This window comes from Chiloscyllium plagiosum, unplaced genomic scaffold (genome assembly GCF_037043375.1).
Source record: "Chiloscyllium plagiosum isolate Xiang-an unplaced genomic scaffold, Cpla_swu_hap1 HiC_scaffold_2, whole genome shotgun sequence".
Classification (NCBI taxonomy): domain Eukaryota; kingdom Metazoa; phylum Chordata; class Chondrichthyes; order Orectolobiformes; family Hemiscylliidae; genus Chiloscyllium; species Chiloscyllium plagiosum.
Window position 1 is genome coordinate 89,072,012 of NW_028270140.1, and position 21,831 is coordinate 89,093,842.

Below are 21,831 nucleotides of genomic sequence, written 5' to 3' on the forward strand. Positions count from 1 at the left end.
TCCACACTGTAATCTAATCTAATCTAAAAATCTAAAAAAAACCTGGACACGTATGTGCCAGTATACTTTGCGTCTGTTTTATGGAATAAGATACTATTTCTGGGAGATTTTCTGTAAGGGACTTCTGTAACTGCAGTGTTTAAAAATATTCGTAAAGAGATGGTACTTGAAAAACATAGCTACAGTGAGTGTTGATAAATCTCCTTGACCAGATGAGCTTTGTCCCAGAATATTGAAGGTTGTACCAAAAGAGACACTGGATGCATTGTTAGTTAACATTTGATTATTCTTGGGATTCTCAAAAGGCTTCTGCTGACTGCAAGGTAACAAATGTAATCCTACAATTTTAAGAAGAGAGGAAGTAGGAGAGTGAGAGTGAGGGGCTACAACCTGTACTCCAAGGTCTCTTTGGCAACACTCCCTAGGACTTTACCATTAATTGTTTAGGTCCTGCCCTGATTTGCCTTACTAAAATGCAAGACCTCACATTTATCTAAATTAAACTCCATTTGCCACTCCATGACCTGTTAGCCCATATGATCAAGGTCACATTACCCTGAGATAACCCTATTCTGTGCGCTACACAACCAATTTTGGTGCCATCTGCAAGCTTACTAACCGTACTTCCATTATTCACATCCAAATCATTTATATATTAAAAAATGCCTAATGACAAAAAACAGTGGATTGCAGCGCACTGCTGGTCACAGCCCTTAAGTCTGAAAATCAATTCATTACCACCCTCTGCCTCCTACCTTCAAGCCATTTTGTATCCAAATGGCTAGCTCTCCCTGGATTGCATGTGATCTAACCTTGCTGTCTAGTCTATCATATGGAACCCTGTTGAATACCTTGCTGAAGTCCATATAGACAATGTCCACTGTTCTGTTCAGTGGCAGTTGCATAGAGCTTTAGTGAGACTTGCACTGAAGTATTTTGCACAGCTTTGGCCTCCTTATCTAAAGGAGAATATTCCTACTATAGAGGGATTCAAATGAGGTTTCAGATTAATATCTGAAATAGCAAGATTGTATAATGAAGAGACATTGAAGAAATTGGGCTTGTAAGGTAGGGGATTTCAAAACTGGAGAGGACAGTTTTAAGGTGAGAGGAGAAAATGTAAAAGGGACCTGAGGTGCAGCTTCACACTGAGTGGAGTGTATGTGGAATGAACTGCCAGAGGAATTGGTAGAGTCAGGTATAGTTACAATATTTTTTAAAAATTTGGATAGGTACATAAATATTAAACATTTAGAGGAATGTGGGCGGGCCAAATGCAGGCAAGTAGGACCAGTTTAATTTGGGAAACGTGGGCAAACGTGACCAAAGTGCCTGTTTCAGTGCTGTATGATTCTATGACTCATAGTTTGGTCCAGTAGACCTTTGACTTTGCATTTTGGCAATGGTTTACATCTTTTGTTCATCTGTTGGGTCTTTAAGTGAAAGAATAATCCATTTCAAAAAGTATTATCTATTTTAATGGAGCCATCAAATGTCATCATTTGTTCTTGCAGGTGTAATTGCAGCACACTGCTATTTGCAATGGCACACTTCTGTAGTACTTCATATTTCCATATCCACTATAGAGACTTTGGCACTAAGTGCTTTGGTCACATACAGACTGACTTCAATTAGGAACAGTCTGAAACAAGATTGTCTTGCACACATGAGTCACAGAATATCAATCATTGCAGTGCCAATGGAGGTGATTTAGCCCATCATGCTTGCACCAGCTCTCCAAATGAACATATTTCTTAGTGCCATTCTTCTATCTTGTAATGCTGCATGCTGTTCTTTTTCCGATAGCTAGCTATCTAATTCCGTTTTGAATGCTTCAGTTGAACCTAGCTCCTTTAAAATTTCAGGGAATGGATTCCAGACCCTAATTGCTTATTGATGGGAAAAAGTATTTTCCTTATCAATCTTACTAACTTCTTTCAAACTGTGCTCCCTTATTCTTGAGCCTTTCACGAGGGAGAACATTTTATTGCTGTTTACTCTATTCAGACTACTCATGATTTTGAATAATCCAATCAGCTCTCTTCTCGGCCTTCTCTCCTCCAAGAGGAATTCCAGCTTCAATCTATCCTCATAAATGAATTATTCTTCCTAGAACATTTGCGTAAACTTCTTCTATACAATGTCTCCACATCCTCCACAATGTGCAGTGCTGGACACAGTACTCCAGCTGAGGCCAAGCTAGAGTCTTCTATAAGTTCAATGTAAATTCTTTGTGAACTCTACCACCTAGCAGTAGAAGGGCAGCAGATGCAAATGTGAATGACCATCTGAGTTTCCCTGCCAAGCCACACTATCCTGACTCAAATATATAACTAGGTAAAAACAATGACTGCAGATGCTGGAAACCAGATTCTGGATTAGTGGTGCTGGAAGAGCGCAGCAGTTCAGGCAGCATCCGAGGAGCAGTAAAATCGACGTTTCGGGCAAAAGCCCTTCATCAAGAATCAAATATATAACTGTCTCTTTGCTATCGCTGGGTCAAAATTGTGCAACTCCCTTCCTATCAGCATTGAGTGTGTCCCTACACCCCAAGGACTGCAAGAGTTCAAGAAGGCAGCTCATGATATTTTCCAGGGCTACTGGAAATAGGCAATAAATGCTGGTTTAGCCAGCGACACTCATTTAAACAAATAAGTTATGCCTCTTTAACTCCAGCTCATGATACTGTATGCTTTATTAACTGATCTTCCAATTTTCCTTGCCACCTTCAATAACTGATATACAAATATATTCTGGTTTTTCTGCTCTGAATTCTCTTTATAAAATGGAAAAGTACAATTCTGTTGTCTTTACATGTTCCCACAAATGCAGCACTTCACAGATTTTCCACACTGAATTTAAGCTGACACCTACCTGCCTCTCCACCAATTTGCCTTTGTCTTTCGTAGTTGTACATTCTCCTCCTATCTGATTGCAAGTCTTGTATCATCATTGTATCTTATTTTTGACCACCCAGTGGATTGTCTGGCACTATCAAACTCTCCATACACTGCAATTTCTGGTACATGACCATCATTCTAACAATGTGGTTTAGTCATCGTACTTGAATATTGCTAGGATATTTTGATTTAGAAAATTGCTTTATCTGCAGTGCAGTTCATAGGTAATATAGATGTCGAACAGAGACTGAGTCAGTTCTGTTAGTAGTGAGAAAGACTTGATTTACCTAAAGCATAAAGAGTAGATGATGAAGTCAGATATAATTATTTTATCAAGTAATGGCTGAGGATAGACCGTTGAAAAAGAGTAATGCAATTGACTGTGATACAGAAAGATCTGACTTAGAGCTTGCAACTTTCAATGAAGAATGTTATTTGTCACTTTGCTGGTTGTTGTGGTGGAGTGGGAATCTTATTAGAGAGACGGGTACAAAAATGTGGGAGAGAGGGGTATGAATGAGAACTTTGGAAAGGTAAAGGAGGTTTGAAATAAGCAGCTGTTTGCAACAGGTAGAGTTGTTTTGCTTAGGCCTGATGGCAGTTTTGAAGGGAAAGGAAACACAAATTGGAGACATTTGATAGAATCAACATGGAAGTTTGAGTAACCAGCAAGTGAGTAGGAGGATAATTTTTCAGAAATGGGACTCCTAGATCACCCGAGGATGAACTTGGAGAGCAGAATTGGACGAGAAACTGGAGGGCTGAAAATGTGTTGCTGGAAAAGCGCAGCAGGTCAGGCAGCATCCAAGGAACAGGAGAATCGACGATTCGGGCATAAGCCCTTCTATGCCCGAAACGTCGATTCTCCTGTTCCTTGGATGCTGCCTGACCTGCTGCGCTTTTCCAGCAACACATTTTCAGCTCTGATCTCCAGCATCTGCAGTCCTCACTTTCTCCTCGGAGAAACTGGAGGGCCATGGGAGACTTGAATGGGGGTCAAGTGTAGTAAAACATTGAAAGCTGGGACAGGGCAGATTTTGTTGAAGGAACTGGATGGATTGTCTTGATGCTACTGCTAAAGATGTTCATACATCCCTTGGATTTCTGAAGGTGAGATTTTGGGGAAATACAGGTATGGTGGTGGAAAGGATGAAGGGATTTAAAGTGATGGTTTATAGTATGGATTATCTTTAATATCCAACATGATCTTAGTTTACTGGGCATTTATGAAGGAGGCAAGTGAGGTCTGACAGCACATGATGCAGTCCAGTAGACCTGATGATGGATAAAGTGTGACCATTTACTAGATTTGCCCCTGAAATGAGGGTATTCTGTGTTTGGCTGAATAAATTGGCACTATGTTATTTGGAGTATAGAATAATGAAAAGTGGGATCTCATTGAAGATGTCATAGGTAAAGATGTCTAGTCCCAGAGGACCATGGAGCTGCATTGCCATTAGAGAGAGAGAGATTACTGGTGGTGGGTTGAACCTGAGGACCACCACACCTTGGGCAAGGTTGAGAAGATGATTGATAGGTTAGTCATTTTAAAGGTTCCCTGACTGGGATTCCATGATCCAGACTCAGGATGAATCGTAAATCATTTACAAATGAGATGAGAAATTTCTTCATTCAAATGATTGTGAATCTTTGGAATTTTCTATCCCAAGGGTAGTGAATGCTCCATTCAAGACTGAGGCATATTTTTGAACTTCGAGAAAATCAAAAGACGTGGCGATCAGACAGGAAAATGGAAGTGACATATGAAATTAGCTATGATCCTATTTAATGGAGGAGCAGGTTTGAGAATCCACAGGCTGCAATGCTTTTTTTGTTCTGTAATATTTATCTAACTGGTATAATATTTTAAATTAAAACTGGAAATGACATACTAGAGCTTTTAAACATGACAGACTTTTTCTTCTAAGAATGTTGACCCAGGCTTGCATTTTCTGAAATGAACATCTTTCAGGAAATCAACAAACGTTTAGGAAATGTTATGGTGTATTGGCTTATCTATTTGTGGACATTTGAGATGACCACAAGTTCTTAAAATATTCACAATCTTGAATGTTTTTTGTCAATTGTGATAATCTGCATGTGATGTTATCTTCATTTTATTGCTGTGGAGAACTGTGTACTGCTATTCCTTTGGATGCTGTGTCTTGAAATATGAGATTATAACAAACTATAAACCATTCTTGATGGTTGGAATTGATCAAATAATTTTAATTCTTCTGTGACTATCCACCTCAGAAAGCCAAACCAAGAATGTCATTTAAATAAGGTACTTAAAATCTTTCTATTTGTTTCTTTTTTAAAGAAAACACACAATTGTCTGCTTGGCAGAGTGGCTCTGTGCTGTCTCTCAGTGCCAGCGACCCAGGTTCGATTCTGTCTGTGTGGAGTTTGCATGTTCTTCACATGTCTGTGTGGGCTTCCTCCAGGTGCTTCAGTTTCCTCCCACAGTCCAGGGATGTGCAGGCTAGGTGGGTTAGCTATGGGAAACGCAGGGCTACAGGGATAGGGTAGGGGTGTAGGTCTGGTTAGGATGGTCTTCAGAGGGTAGTGTGGACTTGATAGGCTGAATGGCCTGCTTCCACACAATAGAGGTTCTATGAAAGATGACCCATTCTTTTATGCCAGTTAGTTAAGTTGCATAGTTCTTATGTTTCACAGTATGTACCTGTTTCCTTGCAGTTTGTGAAAGGGAGCATATTGATTTTGTTTTTTGCCATTTGAAAGCTCGTAGCAAACACGCTTATTGAAATCTGAAGAGATGATGTAGGAAAGTGTGCCTATGTTGTACAAAATCAATATAAGTAATTGAACAAGGTTTTCTGTCCAGAGAGAAAGTAGTGTGTGTTTAATCTTAGCAGTTTGCTATCTTCACAGTATTTTCGTTTTGTATCCAATTTATGGGTTCTCAATCATATAGCATAACTCATGTTATGGGCTAGACCAGGGTCCCCTCAATGCATCAAGGAGATAGCCTAGACATTACACTTGCCTTGAAATAAGGCAAAAGTGATGTGCTGCTTTCCAGATGTGATTTGATTAGTCAACCTACTAGACTTCAGACAAAATAAATTTTATTCTTACACTACAGTTAAAATACCAACAAAAAAGAAATTGGCCTAACTTTAACTCTATTTTCTGAAGTATTTCAATAATATCTTAGTTAACTACTACTTATCAACTGTTCAATATAGCAGCATCCAATGAACACACCCTTGGCAAAGAAAAAAACGATTTCTTACTTGCTGTATCCAGTCCAGGAGAATGAAGTACCAAAAGAAATAGTCTGGCAGCAGAGAGTATCTGGCAACTTCAACTCTAAAAACTCTACTTCAGCAACTGAAAGCAAAACTAAAACCCTGGGTCTGAGAGCCTAACTCCACCACTCATGCTTCTTTTGTCTAACTTTCATTCAAAACTATTTATTCTGCTTTCAGTGGAGCAGACACACCGCTCCAGAGAAACAGGGTAGAACAAATCCCTCTGAAAAGCAAATCTCGTCACACTCCTCCATTTGTTGCCATTCTCATTAAAAATATGGTGATTGAGTATTATATAGAAAGGTTTTCTATTTGAACTGACATTTCACATCAATTCAATCTGTTCTTGTGCAACCCTCCATTATATAAAAAAATTGTACTTGGTGTTAGTGATGTAATCATGTTACTGCCATCACGCTTTAGAAACAGCATCCCCGATTCGTCAATCGCATTACAGCAAATTCAAGTTGATGAAATGCACGTTATATCAGAACGTCCTGTATTTTATTTTAGACAAAGGTGTCTCTTGTTTTAATCGATGCTTGCTGAAAACCATCAATTATTGTGAAATGTATTTGGAATATGTTTGAACTGACTGCTTGATAAGAATTGAGCCTGCTTATGTGCTGCCACATAGAAGAGCTTTAAATAAAATACTGAGTTATATCAATCAAGGTTACAATGCCAAAACTTTTTTGAATATATCATGTGAGGGTATAGATTCCGCCCCCCCCACCCACCATCATTCCCTTTCTACCTATCTTCAGTGTTGGCAAATTCAGCAATGTAGTTGTGAATCCAGAGTGGTGGGTTGCTTCATTAGTGTCAGGGTCAACAATGTCTTTGGCTGCAAAGTACACAAAGGGAATGGGTGAACACTCAGTAGTTATGGTCTGTATTGCTGCAACTATGAAGATCCTGCAGTCACATTTTGAGAGCTAGGTGGGAAGTTATTGATCATAAGCTTGAAAGTGAACATCTGTAGATTACTCCCAGTACCACTTGCAAGTTACTTGCAAGTAAGTATAAAAGTAAGATAAAGCAGACAAATACTTGGTTTGGAAAGATGGCAGAGGAGGGAAGGATTTAGCCTTTTGTGGAATTGGGATTCCTTACGCCAAATTGGTTGCATCTGTGTGTCTGAAATCGATGTGGGGTGAATTGCTAGTGTGTTTGGGGAGGGTATAAATAAACTGAGCAAGGGCATGAGTGAGGAATAAGATTAGACAGGAATTCTGAACTGCATAGAATACGTGGAGAGAAGGCAGCACTAGAGTAAGAAATAGTAAATTATTAGGTGGGTTCAGAGTAATGAAGGAAGTAATTTAAAAAAAAAGTTATGCATGGGAATGTATGGACTTTATTAAATAAAATGAAACTACAGGTGCTGACTGCTATGTTGAAACATGTGGTTGGAACAAAGACTATGCGTAGAGGAGGGCTGGACAGTGTGTCAAATATACCTGGAGACAGTGTGTTCAGGAAAGATAAAGGGAAAGGTGTAGTGGTACGTTAATTCCTTGAGGCATGTGATACAGTGCTCCAAGACAGACTTCTAAGGAAATTTGAGAGTTGCTGGAATAAAAGGGACAGCAGCAACATGGCTACAGAGTTGGTTGAGTGACTAGGAATATTTGTGGTTTGATATTTTTTGGACTGGAGGAAGGTGTGTACAGTACTTGAATTTCTCAAACCTGACACATGGGACCATTGCTCTTCCTGATATAGGCACTAGACCTTGATGTAACTTCAGTTCCCTACATAATTGGAGATATTGGGGGTGTTCCGTTCTCCTTGGATAAGAGAAGATTAAGAGATTTGATAGTGATATTCAAACTCTTGAGGTGTGTGGGCAGAGTAAACAGGGAAGACCTGTTCCTGTTATTCAAAGGATTGAGAACCAGAGGACAAGGATTTTAGGTAATTGACAAAAGAAATAGCGATCACGTGGCAAAAGACTTGTTCAGTCCAGTGGTTAGGATTCGAGTACACCAACAAGGAATTAGACCCTTTTATATGAAAAGGAGTAATATGCAGGGCTGTTGGGAGCCGGGCCTACAGGGCCACCACCTTTGCTACAGTAGATGAAGGCTTTGGAAAGATAGAAACAAATTACCTAAATACTTTCACAGATATGTTGTTGGAAATTCATCTTGGTGTCAGAACAGTCTGGTTCAGCCTTTGGCAGGGATGAAATTGGATATTTCAGAGCTGTGATCTTAATATTTAAATGGAGGAAGCTTTTGTGCACCCCATACAAATATTGAACAGTTTCAAGACACTGGAAGGTTTTAAAGGAAGCAATAGTGAAACTGACGCAATAAAGTTACAGTAGATGCAAAACCAAATGCTGAGGTAACTGGTCATTTGATACAAAATGCATTGGTATACTATCATGATCATCAGTGATAATCAAACTGAATGTCAATATTTCTGTTCATTTGAAGTCTGAATTCAACCAATTTGAAGGGACCATTGCACTTAATACAGTTATTAAAAAGTGTTATAATGATTGGGAGAAAGTGAGAACTGCAGATGCTGGAGGATCAGAATCGAAAAGGCTGGCACTGGAAAAGCACAGCAGATCCGGCAACATTTGAGGCATGTCCAGATGAAGGGCTTATGCCTGAAATGTCGACTGTCCTGCTCCTTTGACGCTGCCTGACTGCTCTGCTTTTCTAACGCCACCATTTTTGACTATGATACATGGTTGCTTGGTTTGCAAAATTTTCAGATCACCTTATCTTCTGCTACTTTTATCAACCTCTCCCTCCATAGATGCTACAGTATTTCCAGGTTTTTCTGTTTCTGCTTGTCAGCATCTGCAGTATTTTCTCTCCCATTAGATGGCAGTATTGGGATAAGAGTGAGCTCTTGCAACTGTTAGTGATATATTGATCTATGTTTTGCACGGTTATAGCATGCTATACATATGAAAAGAAATTGATTTGTTATAGGGATCTGACAGGAGATTAACTTTTCACTCAGCTTCATCAAACGATGAGATGTATTACAGTCTGAAGTGATTCTTTGGAGAAACTTGAACAACACTCAAATGCTACTTTTGTATATTAAGCATTTGTGGTTTTCTCTATATATTAAAAAAAACAAAGCCACAACCAGATTTTGTGGGACAGGGGCAAAACAAAATTGCTTTAATAGTCTTAATATATGCTGTATATGCTTAAATATTTTTCATTGAATTGAGTGAAAAGTTTCCAATTGACTATACATTGGTATTCCATGTTTGTTGATGAGGGTGGTTTGAGAGTTTCTGGTTTTATCACCTAGATCATCTGCAGCATTATTTGATCCTGCTGTACTCCTAGGAAGGTTGCACGCTGTTCCTAATCTTCCTCTAACATAAATACTTCTCCCTTCCACAACTGCCACCCAACTGCAGACTCTTTGCTTTTCCACAAAAGCTGTAGCCTTAAAAAAAATCAAAAAAACTCAGCTGATCAAAGTAAACAAAATAGAAAGGGTGATGGTTTATCTGTTGCAGCTAGAAAACAAAGGGATGCTGAAATAATGCAGCAGAAACAAAAAACAAATGAAATTCTTTAGCACCTTGTAGAACTAATGCAGGACCTTCAAGCTAATGTACTTGTACACCCTAGTACTCTACCTAACTTGCCTGGATGGGTATGTCTAATGAGCAACATGGCTTTGTCTTTTTTTCCCCTTTCTACTCTGCATTATCCTCTAAGTGCGAGGAGCTCTGTACCAAAATTGAGACTGGCAGTTAATGACCTCTACCCATGTCCAGGACTCAGTGCCTGGGACAAGTAAATAAATTTGACTCTCCCCACCCCCAATGCCAAAGTAAAATTTGATCATGAGAAAAGTTATCCTCCAATGAGTAGAATATGTAGAATTGTGAGCCTGTCAACCGTAAACATGGGAGAATGATCAAGCGTGACAATTGGGAGTTCTGTCTACCGGTTCCAAGAGCAGTTGTGGGCAGAGGGCATTCTGTTGAGAGAGGATACAAGGTGTTTAAAGGTGGGGGTGTGCCGGAGCGTATGCAGGAAGGGGAAGGCATTTAGGAAAGCAAACTCAAGGAAATCTCAAAAAGCCCTTGTGTTTTGTGAATGGGGGATTTGTTATTTTTAGTGACCTGATCCTATCTGTCCCTCACCCTTAGCCTGCCAATCCAGCTTCCCTAAGCTTATTCTCTTTCCTACTCTTGAATGTATAGACAGAGAATCTCCTGCTGTCGCTTTTCTCTCAACTTTTGCAGTTAATTTTAGAATCTCGCAAGGATTTATCTTTGGCCACCTATTTATCATTGTAGAAATCAAAGTCCCATGTATACAATGACACAGCTGTACTTTACAGCCACTTCTGCAAACCTCTCCAATGTCTCTGAATAGTCTCACTGCTTATCCAAATCCAGTGTTGGATGTATTGAATGTTCTCCAAATAGCTTTTAGAAAGACAAAGCGATTGCCTTCAATCCCTACCAGAAATTTATTCTCTAGCCACCAACTTAGCAGAGTTTTGTTAATGCAAGAAAGGAAGTTACACAAGTGTGGTATACTACACCAGTAAAATATAAAGATTATTTTATGTGGCTGGAATCTTTTTCTGAACATTGTAATGTGTAAAATTCATCATTGCCATAGAATTTAAGTTGTGAACAATAAGCTGAGTTTGAAAACTTTATCATTGTTTACTAAATTAAAAATGTAAAATGCAGCTGATCTAGCAGTATCAGACGAGACAGTTAACATTTCAGTTGAAGCTTTTAGCAGTGAACTTAGATGCTTACATTTCAAAAGATTTAAAATCATATTTTAATGAGCTAATTTTATATTTTATTTTAACTAAGAATTATCTTTGCTTTTCAGAATCCAATCTGGATCGTTGTGGATTCAGGGGATCTTCACATCTGGGAATCTCGTATAATCAATCGAAGGTTAGTTGAACTCTGAAGTGCCTTAGTATGTAGCCATTACTTTTCTCATAGTGACTGTTTCAAAGGTCAGAGTAGAATTTCTGGAATATTCCTCAAAAAGATCTAGAAGTAACTTCAAGTCGCATTCAGCAGGTCTCATTCTCTAAATTTGCAGATTTTGCTATAAATTTTTAACTGGTGTAGTTCTTAGGATTTTTGCCATTAGTCGTATCTAATCTTAAGTTCCTCAGTGCTGTTCATTTTCACTGTTTTCTTGAGAGATTTTATTTAGTATGTGTGTAGCAATATTATAGATCAAGTAACTATTCAGGTCCAGTGATGAGTAAGGTCTATTACTTAATTGTTCCAATTGGTAAAACTCACCTCTGTCTGCAGATTTAAGAAAGAATTTGGGGACCATTTTTGTATCTTGATGTTAAAATTGTTTTTGAAACTGAGAAAGCACTAATGTTGCCAATTTAATTATTGCTGTGTTTGTATGAGAAAGTCTTAGAGTGAATTAGAACATAGAATGTTACAGTGCAGTATAGGCCCTTTGGCCCTCGATTCTGCGCCAACCTGTGAAATTAATCTGATGCCCATCTAATCTACATCGTTCCATTATTATCCATATATATGTCCAATGCCCATTTAAATGCTCTTAAAGTTGGCGAGTCTACTACTGTTGCAGGCATGCCCCTACTACTGAGTAAAGAAACTACCTCCTGATATCTCTCCTAAATCCATCACCCTTCAATTTAAAGCTGTGTCCCCTCGTGCTAGCCTTCATCATCCAAGGAAAAAGGCTCTCACTGTCCACCCTATCTAACTCTCAACCTTCTTCTCTCCAACAAAATCAACCTCAGTTTTCTCAGCCTTTCCTCATAAGACCGTCCCTCCATACCAGGTAACATTCTAGTAAATCACCTCTGAACCCTTTCCAAAGCTTCCAAGTCCTTCCTATAATGCGGTGACCTGAACTACACGCAATACTGCATGTGTGCCCTCACCAGTGTCTTGTACAGCTGAGGCATGACCTCGTGGCTCTGAAACTCAATCCCCCTACAGATAAATGCCAACACACCATATGCCTTCTTACAACCCTATCAATCTGGGTGGCAACTTTCAGAGATTTATGCATCTGGATACAGATCTCTATGTTCATCTATACTGCCAAGAACATTACCATTAACCCAGTTCTCTGCATTCCTAGTGAAGTGAACTACCTCTCACTTTTCCACATTAAACTTCATTTGGCTCTTCTCAGCTCAACTCTGCATCTTATCTATGTCACTCTGTAACCCATAACAAACTTCGGCACTATCCACAACTCTGCCTACCTTAGTGATATCCCTAAACTTACTTATCCGTCTTTCTACGCCCACATCCAGATCATTTATAAACATGACACACAGCAGTGGCCCCAAAACAAATCCTTGTGGCACACCACTGGTAACTGAGCTCCAAGATGACCATTTCCCATCAGCCACCACCCTCTGTCGTCTTTCAGCTCGTCAATTTCTGATCCGAACTGCTAAATCACTTTCAGTCCCAAAACTCTGTATTTTGTGCAATAGCCTACCGTATGGAATCTTATCAAATGCCTTACTGAAGTCCATATACACCACATCAACTGCTTCACCTTCATCCACTATTTTGTCACCTTCTCAAAGAACTCAATATGGTTAGTTAGGCACGACCTACCCTTCACAAAACCGTGTTGACTATCTCTCATCAAATAAACATCTGGAAAGGAATAATAATTCCTATCCCTTGTAACCTTTTCCAACAACTTACCCACAACCAAAGTAAGGCTCTCTGGCCTATAATTATTAGGGTTGTCCTGACTACCCTTCTTAAACAAAGGAACAACATTTGTTATCTTCCAGTCTTCTGGCACTACTCCTGTTGACAATGATGACATAAAGATCAAAGCCAAAGGCTCTGCAATCACCTCCCTAGCTTCCCAGAGAATCTCATTTAAATCCCATCCGGCCCAGTGTTCTTATCTATTTTCAGATCTTCCAAAATTGCTAAAACCTCCTCTTTGTCAACCGCAATGCCATCTAATTTAATAGTCTGTATCTCCATATTCTCACTAATATTGCCCTTTTCCAATATGAATACTGACAAAAAGCATTCATTAAGCGCTTCTCCCATGTTTTCAGATTCCACACACAACTTCCCACTATTGTTTTGATTGACCCTAATCTTATTCTCGTCATTCTTCTATTCCTGATTGTACCTATAGGAGGCCTTAGGGTTTTCCTTAATCCTATCCATCAACAACTTCTCATGGCTCTTCTTAGCCCTCTCTTTTCTGGCTAATGTATAACTCTCAAACTCCCTAATTAGCTTTCACGCCACATCCTCACATAAGCCATCATCTTTCTCTTGAGGAACAGTTATATGCAGGTTTCTTGATTGATTGTTTTAGACATCTTAGCATTCTGTGCAAGCCACCCAAAGCGGCATAAACCAGCAGTAATGCTTGTTCTTGTGTTGACCCTCAAATGTAAGGAAGTACAGGTGTGTAACAGAGCCACCTATAGTGATATTTGAGCAGACGGTTAAAAGCTTGATCAGAGGTAAATTCAAAAGAGCATTTTGAAAAAAGATGGGTTATGGGAGGGAATTCTGGAGCTGCCATTAGTGGAGCAATTAAAATTGATATTGCGCATAGGCTCAAAATTGAGTGCAGAAAATCTGTTAGAGTTGCAAAGCTGAAGTTTAGAGATAGTGAGAGATAAAGATGTGGAGGGACCTTAAAAACAAGTATAAAAACTTCTTAATTGAGGCATTGCCTAACTAGAACCCAGTGTAAGTCAGTGGGTGAGAGAAATTTGGCCTGAATATGAATTCACTGGCTGGAGGAGGGACTGTTTCCATCTCCACTTGCTTTTGAGAAGGTTGTGTGGTGGGCCACTGCCTTGAGCCACTGAAGCTGATGTGCTGCAGCTATGTATGCAATGTTGAGGGAGAGACCTTTAGCATTTTGACCCAGCAACAGTGAAGGAATGGTGATTTCATTTCAAATCGGGATGATCTGTGGCTTGGAAGGGAAACTTGCAAGTTATTAACAAGCATCTGATGCCTTTGTTCTTTGGGATGGTTGAGGTCACATGATTTGAGAGGGCTTGTTGAAGCCGCCTTGTTGAGTGAATCTTGTATGCAGTATTCACTGCTGCAATTGCATTAGTGGTAGAAGAGTGTAAATCAGATGCTTTGTTTTGTCCTGGTGTTGAGCATTTTGTCATTGAAGCTGCACCTGTCCAGACAAACGAGAGTATTTCATCACGACTTCTGTATTTTAGGTGTGGCGAAGTTTGGATGTTGTGTGAATTACCTGCAGAAATCCCAACCTCTAATTTACAACCATATAAATATGGCGTCCTAATCAATTTCTGTTCAGTCGATGGAAAACACATTGATAATCATGGCCATGCCATTGAATGCCACGGGGTGATTGTTAGATTCTTTCTTGCAGGAAATGGCCATTCCCTGCCAGTGTGTGATGCAAAGATTACTTTGCACTTTTCATAAAAAGCCTGAATGTGGTCCAGATAAATTCTGAAGCAGAATATGTCCATATACAGCATTTAGGAGTAGACAGTGGTGCTGGATATTGTAAAGTCAACCATTGAATAGATCTCTCCTGATTCTTATTGACCCTTCACTAGGATTCCTTGATAATGCATGCAGCCTTAATGTCAAGACCAGTTAACTTCACCCCATTTCTTGAGTTTAACTGTACCCGTTAATAGAAGAACACCAATAATATTTCAGACTGATAGCCCTTTGAAAAACTAATGACCTGAAATGTTAACGCAGCTTTTCTCTCTAGAGTAGTTATGCATGATACTATTTGGCTACTGCATAGATGTGACAGGGGACATCACCTGGCCACAACAGGAAAAGTCATAGGAAGGTGTCAGTGCATGTGACAGTGATGTCATTGTAGTCTGTGCATGGTGAAATCATTCAGCGCATGTGCTGCGGCCTGGGGTGAAGCTGCGGCTGTCTGCTTTGGAATGGCAGCCTCCCAACAAAATTGGGTGATTCGCTACTATAAGCGAACCACTTCTGTGCTTGGAGTGATTGAAATACTGGGCAAAGAATGCAGGACTAGGAGGAGTTGGAGTGTGTGTGTGGCTGCTGAGGGAAAATAAAGTTAACTCATTAGGGTTACATTTTGTAGGCAATTTCATTTTGCATCCTATACTGCCATCTTTAGGCAATAAGTTGCTTTAGCTGCTTGAGAACTTTGGTTTCTTTTTAGTAGGTGGTATTCCCAGAATCCATAATGTGTTCTTTTCACATGTTACCAAACTTGAATATTTTGACTTCTTTTGTACCGTTTTGTCTAATGATGCTTTTTGATGTTCTTTAGGATAATGGTTCTCATCATTTATATGATAGTGGTCACATAGCCATGACATATACTGGTTTAGCTAGCCTAGTGATCCTCGGAGATGATCTGAAACGGGTAAATAAGGAAGCTTGTCTGGCAGGGCTTGGAGCTCTTCAACTGGAAGATGGCAGGTACAGTGAAATATTTCTGTTGCACTCAAACAAGTTGCTCAAGTACCTTTTGAAGCACCCAATGAAATTGATAAAATAATGACATGTAATGGCTAGTTGTGTTCTATGGTTTTATCCTGACTTGAATTGGAGAGTTCAAGCTTTGCTCAGCTGGGATCTTTGGTGCCTGTGAATAAAACACATTGCTTTTTTTTTGTGAAACAAATGATTGATTTCCTTTACCCTTGCTGTGGGTGGAGTTCTAATCCACTATCTTTCTTCTATATATCTTTTATACAATTGTTTGATCTTTTTTTTAACTCCCCCTCAAAATTTGACTTATCATGTGGTATTGTTTGTCAAGTCTGTAACTTTTATCCAAATGAATCTTTCCTTTGTGAGATTTTATGATTATGGTATGGAAATAACATTCTAATACTGATTATCAGCCATATGTATAAACTTGTCAGTGGGAGCAGGAGTGTTATTATTTCCACTGTACGTTTTCATCCAGCGCAGAAATCACATCGTCTGCATTAAAGCAAATTGTTGAATGCAGCTAAAACTAAGAGATTGAAGGGTTGGTGTTGGGATATTTACAATTCAGTTCGTCAACTGGTGGAATATTCACCCATTGAAATATTAGGAAACCATAGTTCCACTATAGCATTGAATTTATTCTTTGCATCGTAACTACAAAATACATTTGTAGACAGTAGTTGGTTGCTTTTGTAAAATTTAATGCAATTGCTTGATCGCAAAATATATCTTAAGAGTTTGGAATGATTACTGAAAGTGTCCTAATCAAGAAGCAAATTGGAATTTTAGGATTGATACATTTTTAAAACAGTAAGTACAGAAAAACATGGCCAGGATTTTCAAAGGGTGTAGAGCCCAGGACTCTATGGGCTGGCTATGCAATTCACAGTTCGAGAGGTTGTGTCAGGATCTCTGTCGGTTTTGAATTTTCAGCTACCAACAGATAGTTGGGGTGGAGTGAAGAGGAAAGGCATCTCACTCCAATTAACAGTTTGTTAACTTCCTTAAAGGGCAGTCTGAAATAGAGCAAAGTTGTCATTTTCTCCTGACATACCAAGTTGTTTTGTGCACATTAGTGCAGAGTTAACTGGTTCACTGCGCAGATCAAAACTTGATTTGAACATCTCCTTAAATTTAGTAAGTAAACCTGGCATGCACTGCTCTCACTCATCCATGGCCATTTTCTGTAATGTATTGCAGTTCAAAGTGCTGCCTGTTCTAATTGGTAAGGTGAAAGGAGCAGATCTCAACATGGCTGCTGATGCCACTTCACCCCTCCCTTCTCCACCCCACTTCCCCTCCCCTCCAAGCACTGAGCATGGCTCCTGCCTCCAAGCCAAGCATTGAAGCTAGAATTATAAATGTAATGCAGATCAGACCCACAGTCAGAACCTGGATTCATTAGGGTGACATATTCTAAATAAAAGCAGAGTGCTGCATATGATGGAAATCTGAAACATCTGAACTCTTTAATAACTCTCTCCACAGTTGCTGTCATAGAAGTAACGTGGTGACACGGTAGTTAGCACTGCTGCCTCACATCGCCAGGGTCCTGGGTTTGATTCCAGACTGGGTGACTGTGTAGAGTTGGCATTTTCTCCCTGTCTATTTGGGTTTCAATGGGTGTTCTGGTTTCCTCTCTCAATCCAAAGATGTACAGGTTAGGTGGATTGGCTGTGCTAAATTGCCCCCAGAATGTACAGGGCAGATGGAATGAATATGAGGTTACAGGGGTAGGGTGAGGGGTTGGGCTGTTTGGAATGCTCTTCACAGCATTGTTGCATGCTCAATGGGCAGAATGGTCTGTATCAGCACTGTAGGGATTCTATGACCACCTGAGTTTCTCTGGCATTGTGTTTGTGTCACATTCTGAACTCTGCATTGGAAATCTGACCTTTCGTTTTCAGTATCTTAAATTTTATTTTCACACTGAAGATTGAAGTGAATGTTAGAACCACTAAGTGGTCTACCATGTCTAGATAGTTGCTGCAGTATTTTTTGATGTATTATTTGTATTTAATTTTTTAGTAAAATTTACTTATATCGCTTTCTGTTTTCCTTTCTGCCTTGCAGTTTCTATGCAGTACCAGAAGGAAGTGAAAATGACATGAGATTTGTGTATTGTGCCGCTTGTATCTGCTATATGCTTAATGATTGGTCAGGAATGAATACACAGAAAGCCATAGAATATATCAGGAAAAGCATGGTAAGTGACAAAAGAGAAAAAAATGAGATCTTTAACCTGAATACATCATTTGAGTTATTGAATTTCTTGATTTTGTTCTGTTGAATGGTTCATATGTTGTAGTTCTCTCAACTTGAGCTCATGGAATTTACCTTAGAAGTACCAGTTATACAAATGGCAGCTATAGTTCTTCAGAGGATCCAATTTTTTTTTCATTTCTGAAAGAGGATCAAACCATTTTAATACTGTAATATTGGCAAATAATAGAGACAGATGCTTGTCTTTTGCTCATTGATTTGAGACTTGCCCAGCAGAGAATGTAATTACAGGCAATAAAATCAAACATACCACAATCGTCCTGGTGACATTTTAACAGCTGCTGTAGGTTGTGCTTTGTCACTTTGTTTACATTGCACTTTAATAAAAATGTCCATGTTTATTCAACTAGAAATCAAATACAATGTATTTTGGTTGCTTGAGGCAATTTGGTAGTGTTTTGAAAATCACTTAGTTGAAATTATTTTGCATTGTTATGAAAAGGTTGTTAAAAACCTTTTTTGATGCAATGCTCCTCTCTCATTTCAACAATTTTACTGTTTTGAGTATCGGGTACTAGTAATTAAATACTGGGCATGATGCTATTTTTAAAAAAAACTCACCCTATAATACTTACTGTTAATCTGGAATTTGGGATAATGTGCTCTTTAGTAATATCTTAGAACAAATTATAAGCAAAATGGGTATGATTAAAACTGTTTAAATAGTAATATTCCATACTCTTTAATAAAATTACAGTAATTGTTTTTGACTAATTCATAGGGAACTATTGATTTCACAATTTTTCAATAATGTGGCAAGTATGGATTTTTGTGTTGCTACAGGAACTTAATGCATTTGTTCTAGAGTCGTCTTGTTATAAATTGTGCTTTGTGTTTTAATGCAGCTGACTTCATAGGTTTCTCTTTCAGTAGTTTGAAGAGTACTGAATGTCAAGGCAGCAACTCAAATACAAAAGTTTCCAGGACAGAACCATACCTATTTCAATCGTGCACCAGCAACATTAATTGCTAATATTATGGTCTCTTAGTCTTATAGATAATGCAGAGTGTTCTATGAAAAAGTGTCCTGGGGCAGTATTGTTGGTTTGGTGTTCATCGAGGGGATAATGCAGAGAAGGTGCAGCCTCTGGTTCTGCTGACAAGCATGGCTATTTTTTAATCCACTATGAAAGTGTGTTTTGGAAGCTAGTTGTTTCAGGGTAGGAAGTAAAAAAAAAATGGTTTTTGATTTGCATTTTGGTGAGCAAACCAAATGGCCATTGAAGAAAACACAAAGTACTTAATTTTGTTGATGCTTCCATTCTCCTGTACTTAGTTTCTTTATTTTATGTATTAATTTATGGTCAATCGTGATGTTTAGTCCTGAGTTACCACTTGTACAAAAATGTTCAGCAAAACCTTGCAGCGGTTGAAATATTCTTTGAATATCTTGTTTGCTGTTAAATTCTTGGATATGGATTTTCAGTTCTGAAACTCTAACCACAATAAGGGTGTGGTTGAATTCTTGAAGTGGTGCATTTCTAACATATGGACCCATACCTTTTGAATATGATTATAGTACCTGTAGCAGCAGAGAGTGAACATAGATGTTGGGACCACACAACTTAACTGAGTTTTTTTGAAGAAGTAATGAAGAACATTGAGGGCAGAGCGGTGGACGTGATTTATAGGGACTTGAATAAGGCGGTCGACAAGGTTCCCCATGGGAGACTGGTTAGCAAGATTAGATCTCATAGAATATAAGGAGAACTAGCCATTTGAATACAGAACTGGCTCCAAGGTAGAAGACAGAGAGTGGTGGTGGAGGGTTATTTTTCAGACTGGAGGCCTGTGACCAGTGGAGTGCTACAAGGATCAGTGCTGGTCCACTACTTTTCGTCATTTACATAAATGATTTGGATGTGAGCATAAGAGGTACGGTTAGTAAGTTTGTAGATGACACAAAATTGGGGGTATAGTGGACAGCGAAGAGGGTTACCTCAGATTACAACGGGATCTTGATCAGATGGGCCAATGGGCTCAGGAGTGGCAGATGGAGTTTAATTTAGATAAATGTGAGGTGCTGCATTTTGGGAAAGCAAATCTTAGCGGAACTTGTACACTTAATGATAAGATCCGAGGGAGTGTTGCTGAACAAAGAGACCTTGGAGTGCAGGTTCATAGCTCCTTGAAGGTGGAGTCGCATAGTGAAGAAGGTATCTGTTATGCTTTCATTTATTGGTCAGAGTATTGAGTACAAGAGTTGGGAGGTCATGTTGCAGCTGTTCGGGACATTGGTTAGGCCACTTTTGGAATGTTGCATGCAGTTCTGATCTCCTTCCTATCGGAAAGATGTTGTGAAACTTGAAAGGGTTCAGGAAAGATTTACAAAGATGTTGCCAGGGTTGGAGTCTTTCAGCTATAGGGAGAGGTTGGAATAGGCTTGGGCTGTTTTCCCTGGAGCATCGGAGGCTGAGGTTTATAAAATCATGAAGGGCACGGATAGGATAAATAGACAAAGTCTTTTCCATGGGGTGGGGGAGTCCAGAACTAGAGGGTATAGGTTTAAGACAAGAGGGGAAAGATACAAAAGAGACCTAAGGGGCAACATTTTCATGCAGAGGGTCATATGTTAATGGAATGAGCTGCTAGAGGAAGTGGTGGAGGCTAGTACAATTGCAACTTGAAAAGGCATCTGGATGGGTATATAAATAGGAAGGGTTTGGAGGGATATAGGCCAGGTGCTGGCAGTTGGGACTAAATTGGGTTGGGATATCTGGTCAGCATGTACAGGTTGGACTGAAGGGTCTGTTTCCGCGCTGTACATCTCTATGACTCTCTAAGTCCCAATATATCTGAATATGGTATTTGGAAAATTGAAACTTCCAATTTGTACATAGGTGGAGTCTGAAATCCTGTGGAAGAAGTCACCAACTATGAGTTAAAATCTACGACTGTAAAAGGTTCTTGCACACTTTTTTTAAACTCAGGAAAAGTTAAAAGGATTAAAAGTTGCTGTAGCTCTTGGGTAAGTGCAAAGCTGATCACCACCACTGCAAAGATTCATTATTAACTAATGACCTTTGCAGTATAATGACTCCCACTCCCACCGCTAACTCCTGCCTGCCTCACCATAACCCTACACCCACAAGCCAACCTATCCCTTACCTGCTTACATCAATCCCTTCCCCTACAATCATTTATCAAGAATCACAAAATATTTTTTCTTCTTCAACACGCAATTACACTTACAATGCTCTGACCTCCATAATTATGAAGTGCTTCGAGAGGTTCATGTCAATTCCAGCTTACCAAATTGCCTTGATCCTTTACAATTGTTACAGTTGAAACAGGTGCACAACAGATGCCATCTCCCTGGCCTACACACATCCTGAGAGCGTCTGGATAACAAGGATGCCTACATCAGGCTCCTCCATATTGACTACAGTTCTTCCTTTAACATCATAATTCCAAACAAACTCCTGTAAACTCAGAGGTAGAAGTCTTGGCTACTCCCTCTGTAACTGAATCCTTTACTTCCTGACCCATGGACTGCAATCTGTAGAAATAGGTGACTGCACCGCCTCCACTGTCAAAACTGGTGTCATGCAAGGCTGCATATTCAGCCCCCTATTGTACTCCTAATATGCTTGAGACTGTGTGGCCAAATTCTGCCCAAGTTCTATTTGTCAAGTTTGCTGATGACACCATTGTTATAGGTCAGATCTCAAACAATAGCGAGACAGAATGTAGAAAAGAGATTGAGTACTTAGCATGATATAAAAACAATAATCTCTAACATCAAAACAAAGGAGCTGGTTATTGACTTCAGAAAGCAGATTTTAGGCCCCTGTATGTATCAAGAATGTTAAGAATGTCAAGTTCCTTGGAGTGATGATCAACAAGCTGTCCTTGTCTACCCACGTTGACTCAACAGTCAAGAAAACATGATTTCTCTACTTCCTCAAGA

General features: G+C 39.3%; 1 protein-coding gene across 2 annotated transcripts in view; it reads left to right on the forward strand.

The window, feature by feature from the left end:
- The window catches only part of pggt1b (protein geranylgeranyltransferase type I, beta subunit), a 65,595-nt gene that overhangs the window by 21,095 nt on the left and 22,669 nt on the right, over positions 1 to 21,831 (forward strand). For both annotated transcript variants that reach the window (XM_043711043.2, XM_087998500.1), the window contains exons 3-5: positions 11,032 to 11,099; positions 15,469 to 15,620; positions 17,712 to 17,844. In XM_043711043.2, the coding sequence (XP_043566978.1) occupies positions 11,032 to 11,099; positions 15,469 to 15,620; positions 17,712 to 17,844 (353 nt within the window). The remainder of the gene's footprint in view (positions 1 to 11,031; positions 11,100 to 15,468; positions 15,621 to 17,711; positions 17,845 to 21,831) is intronic.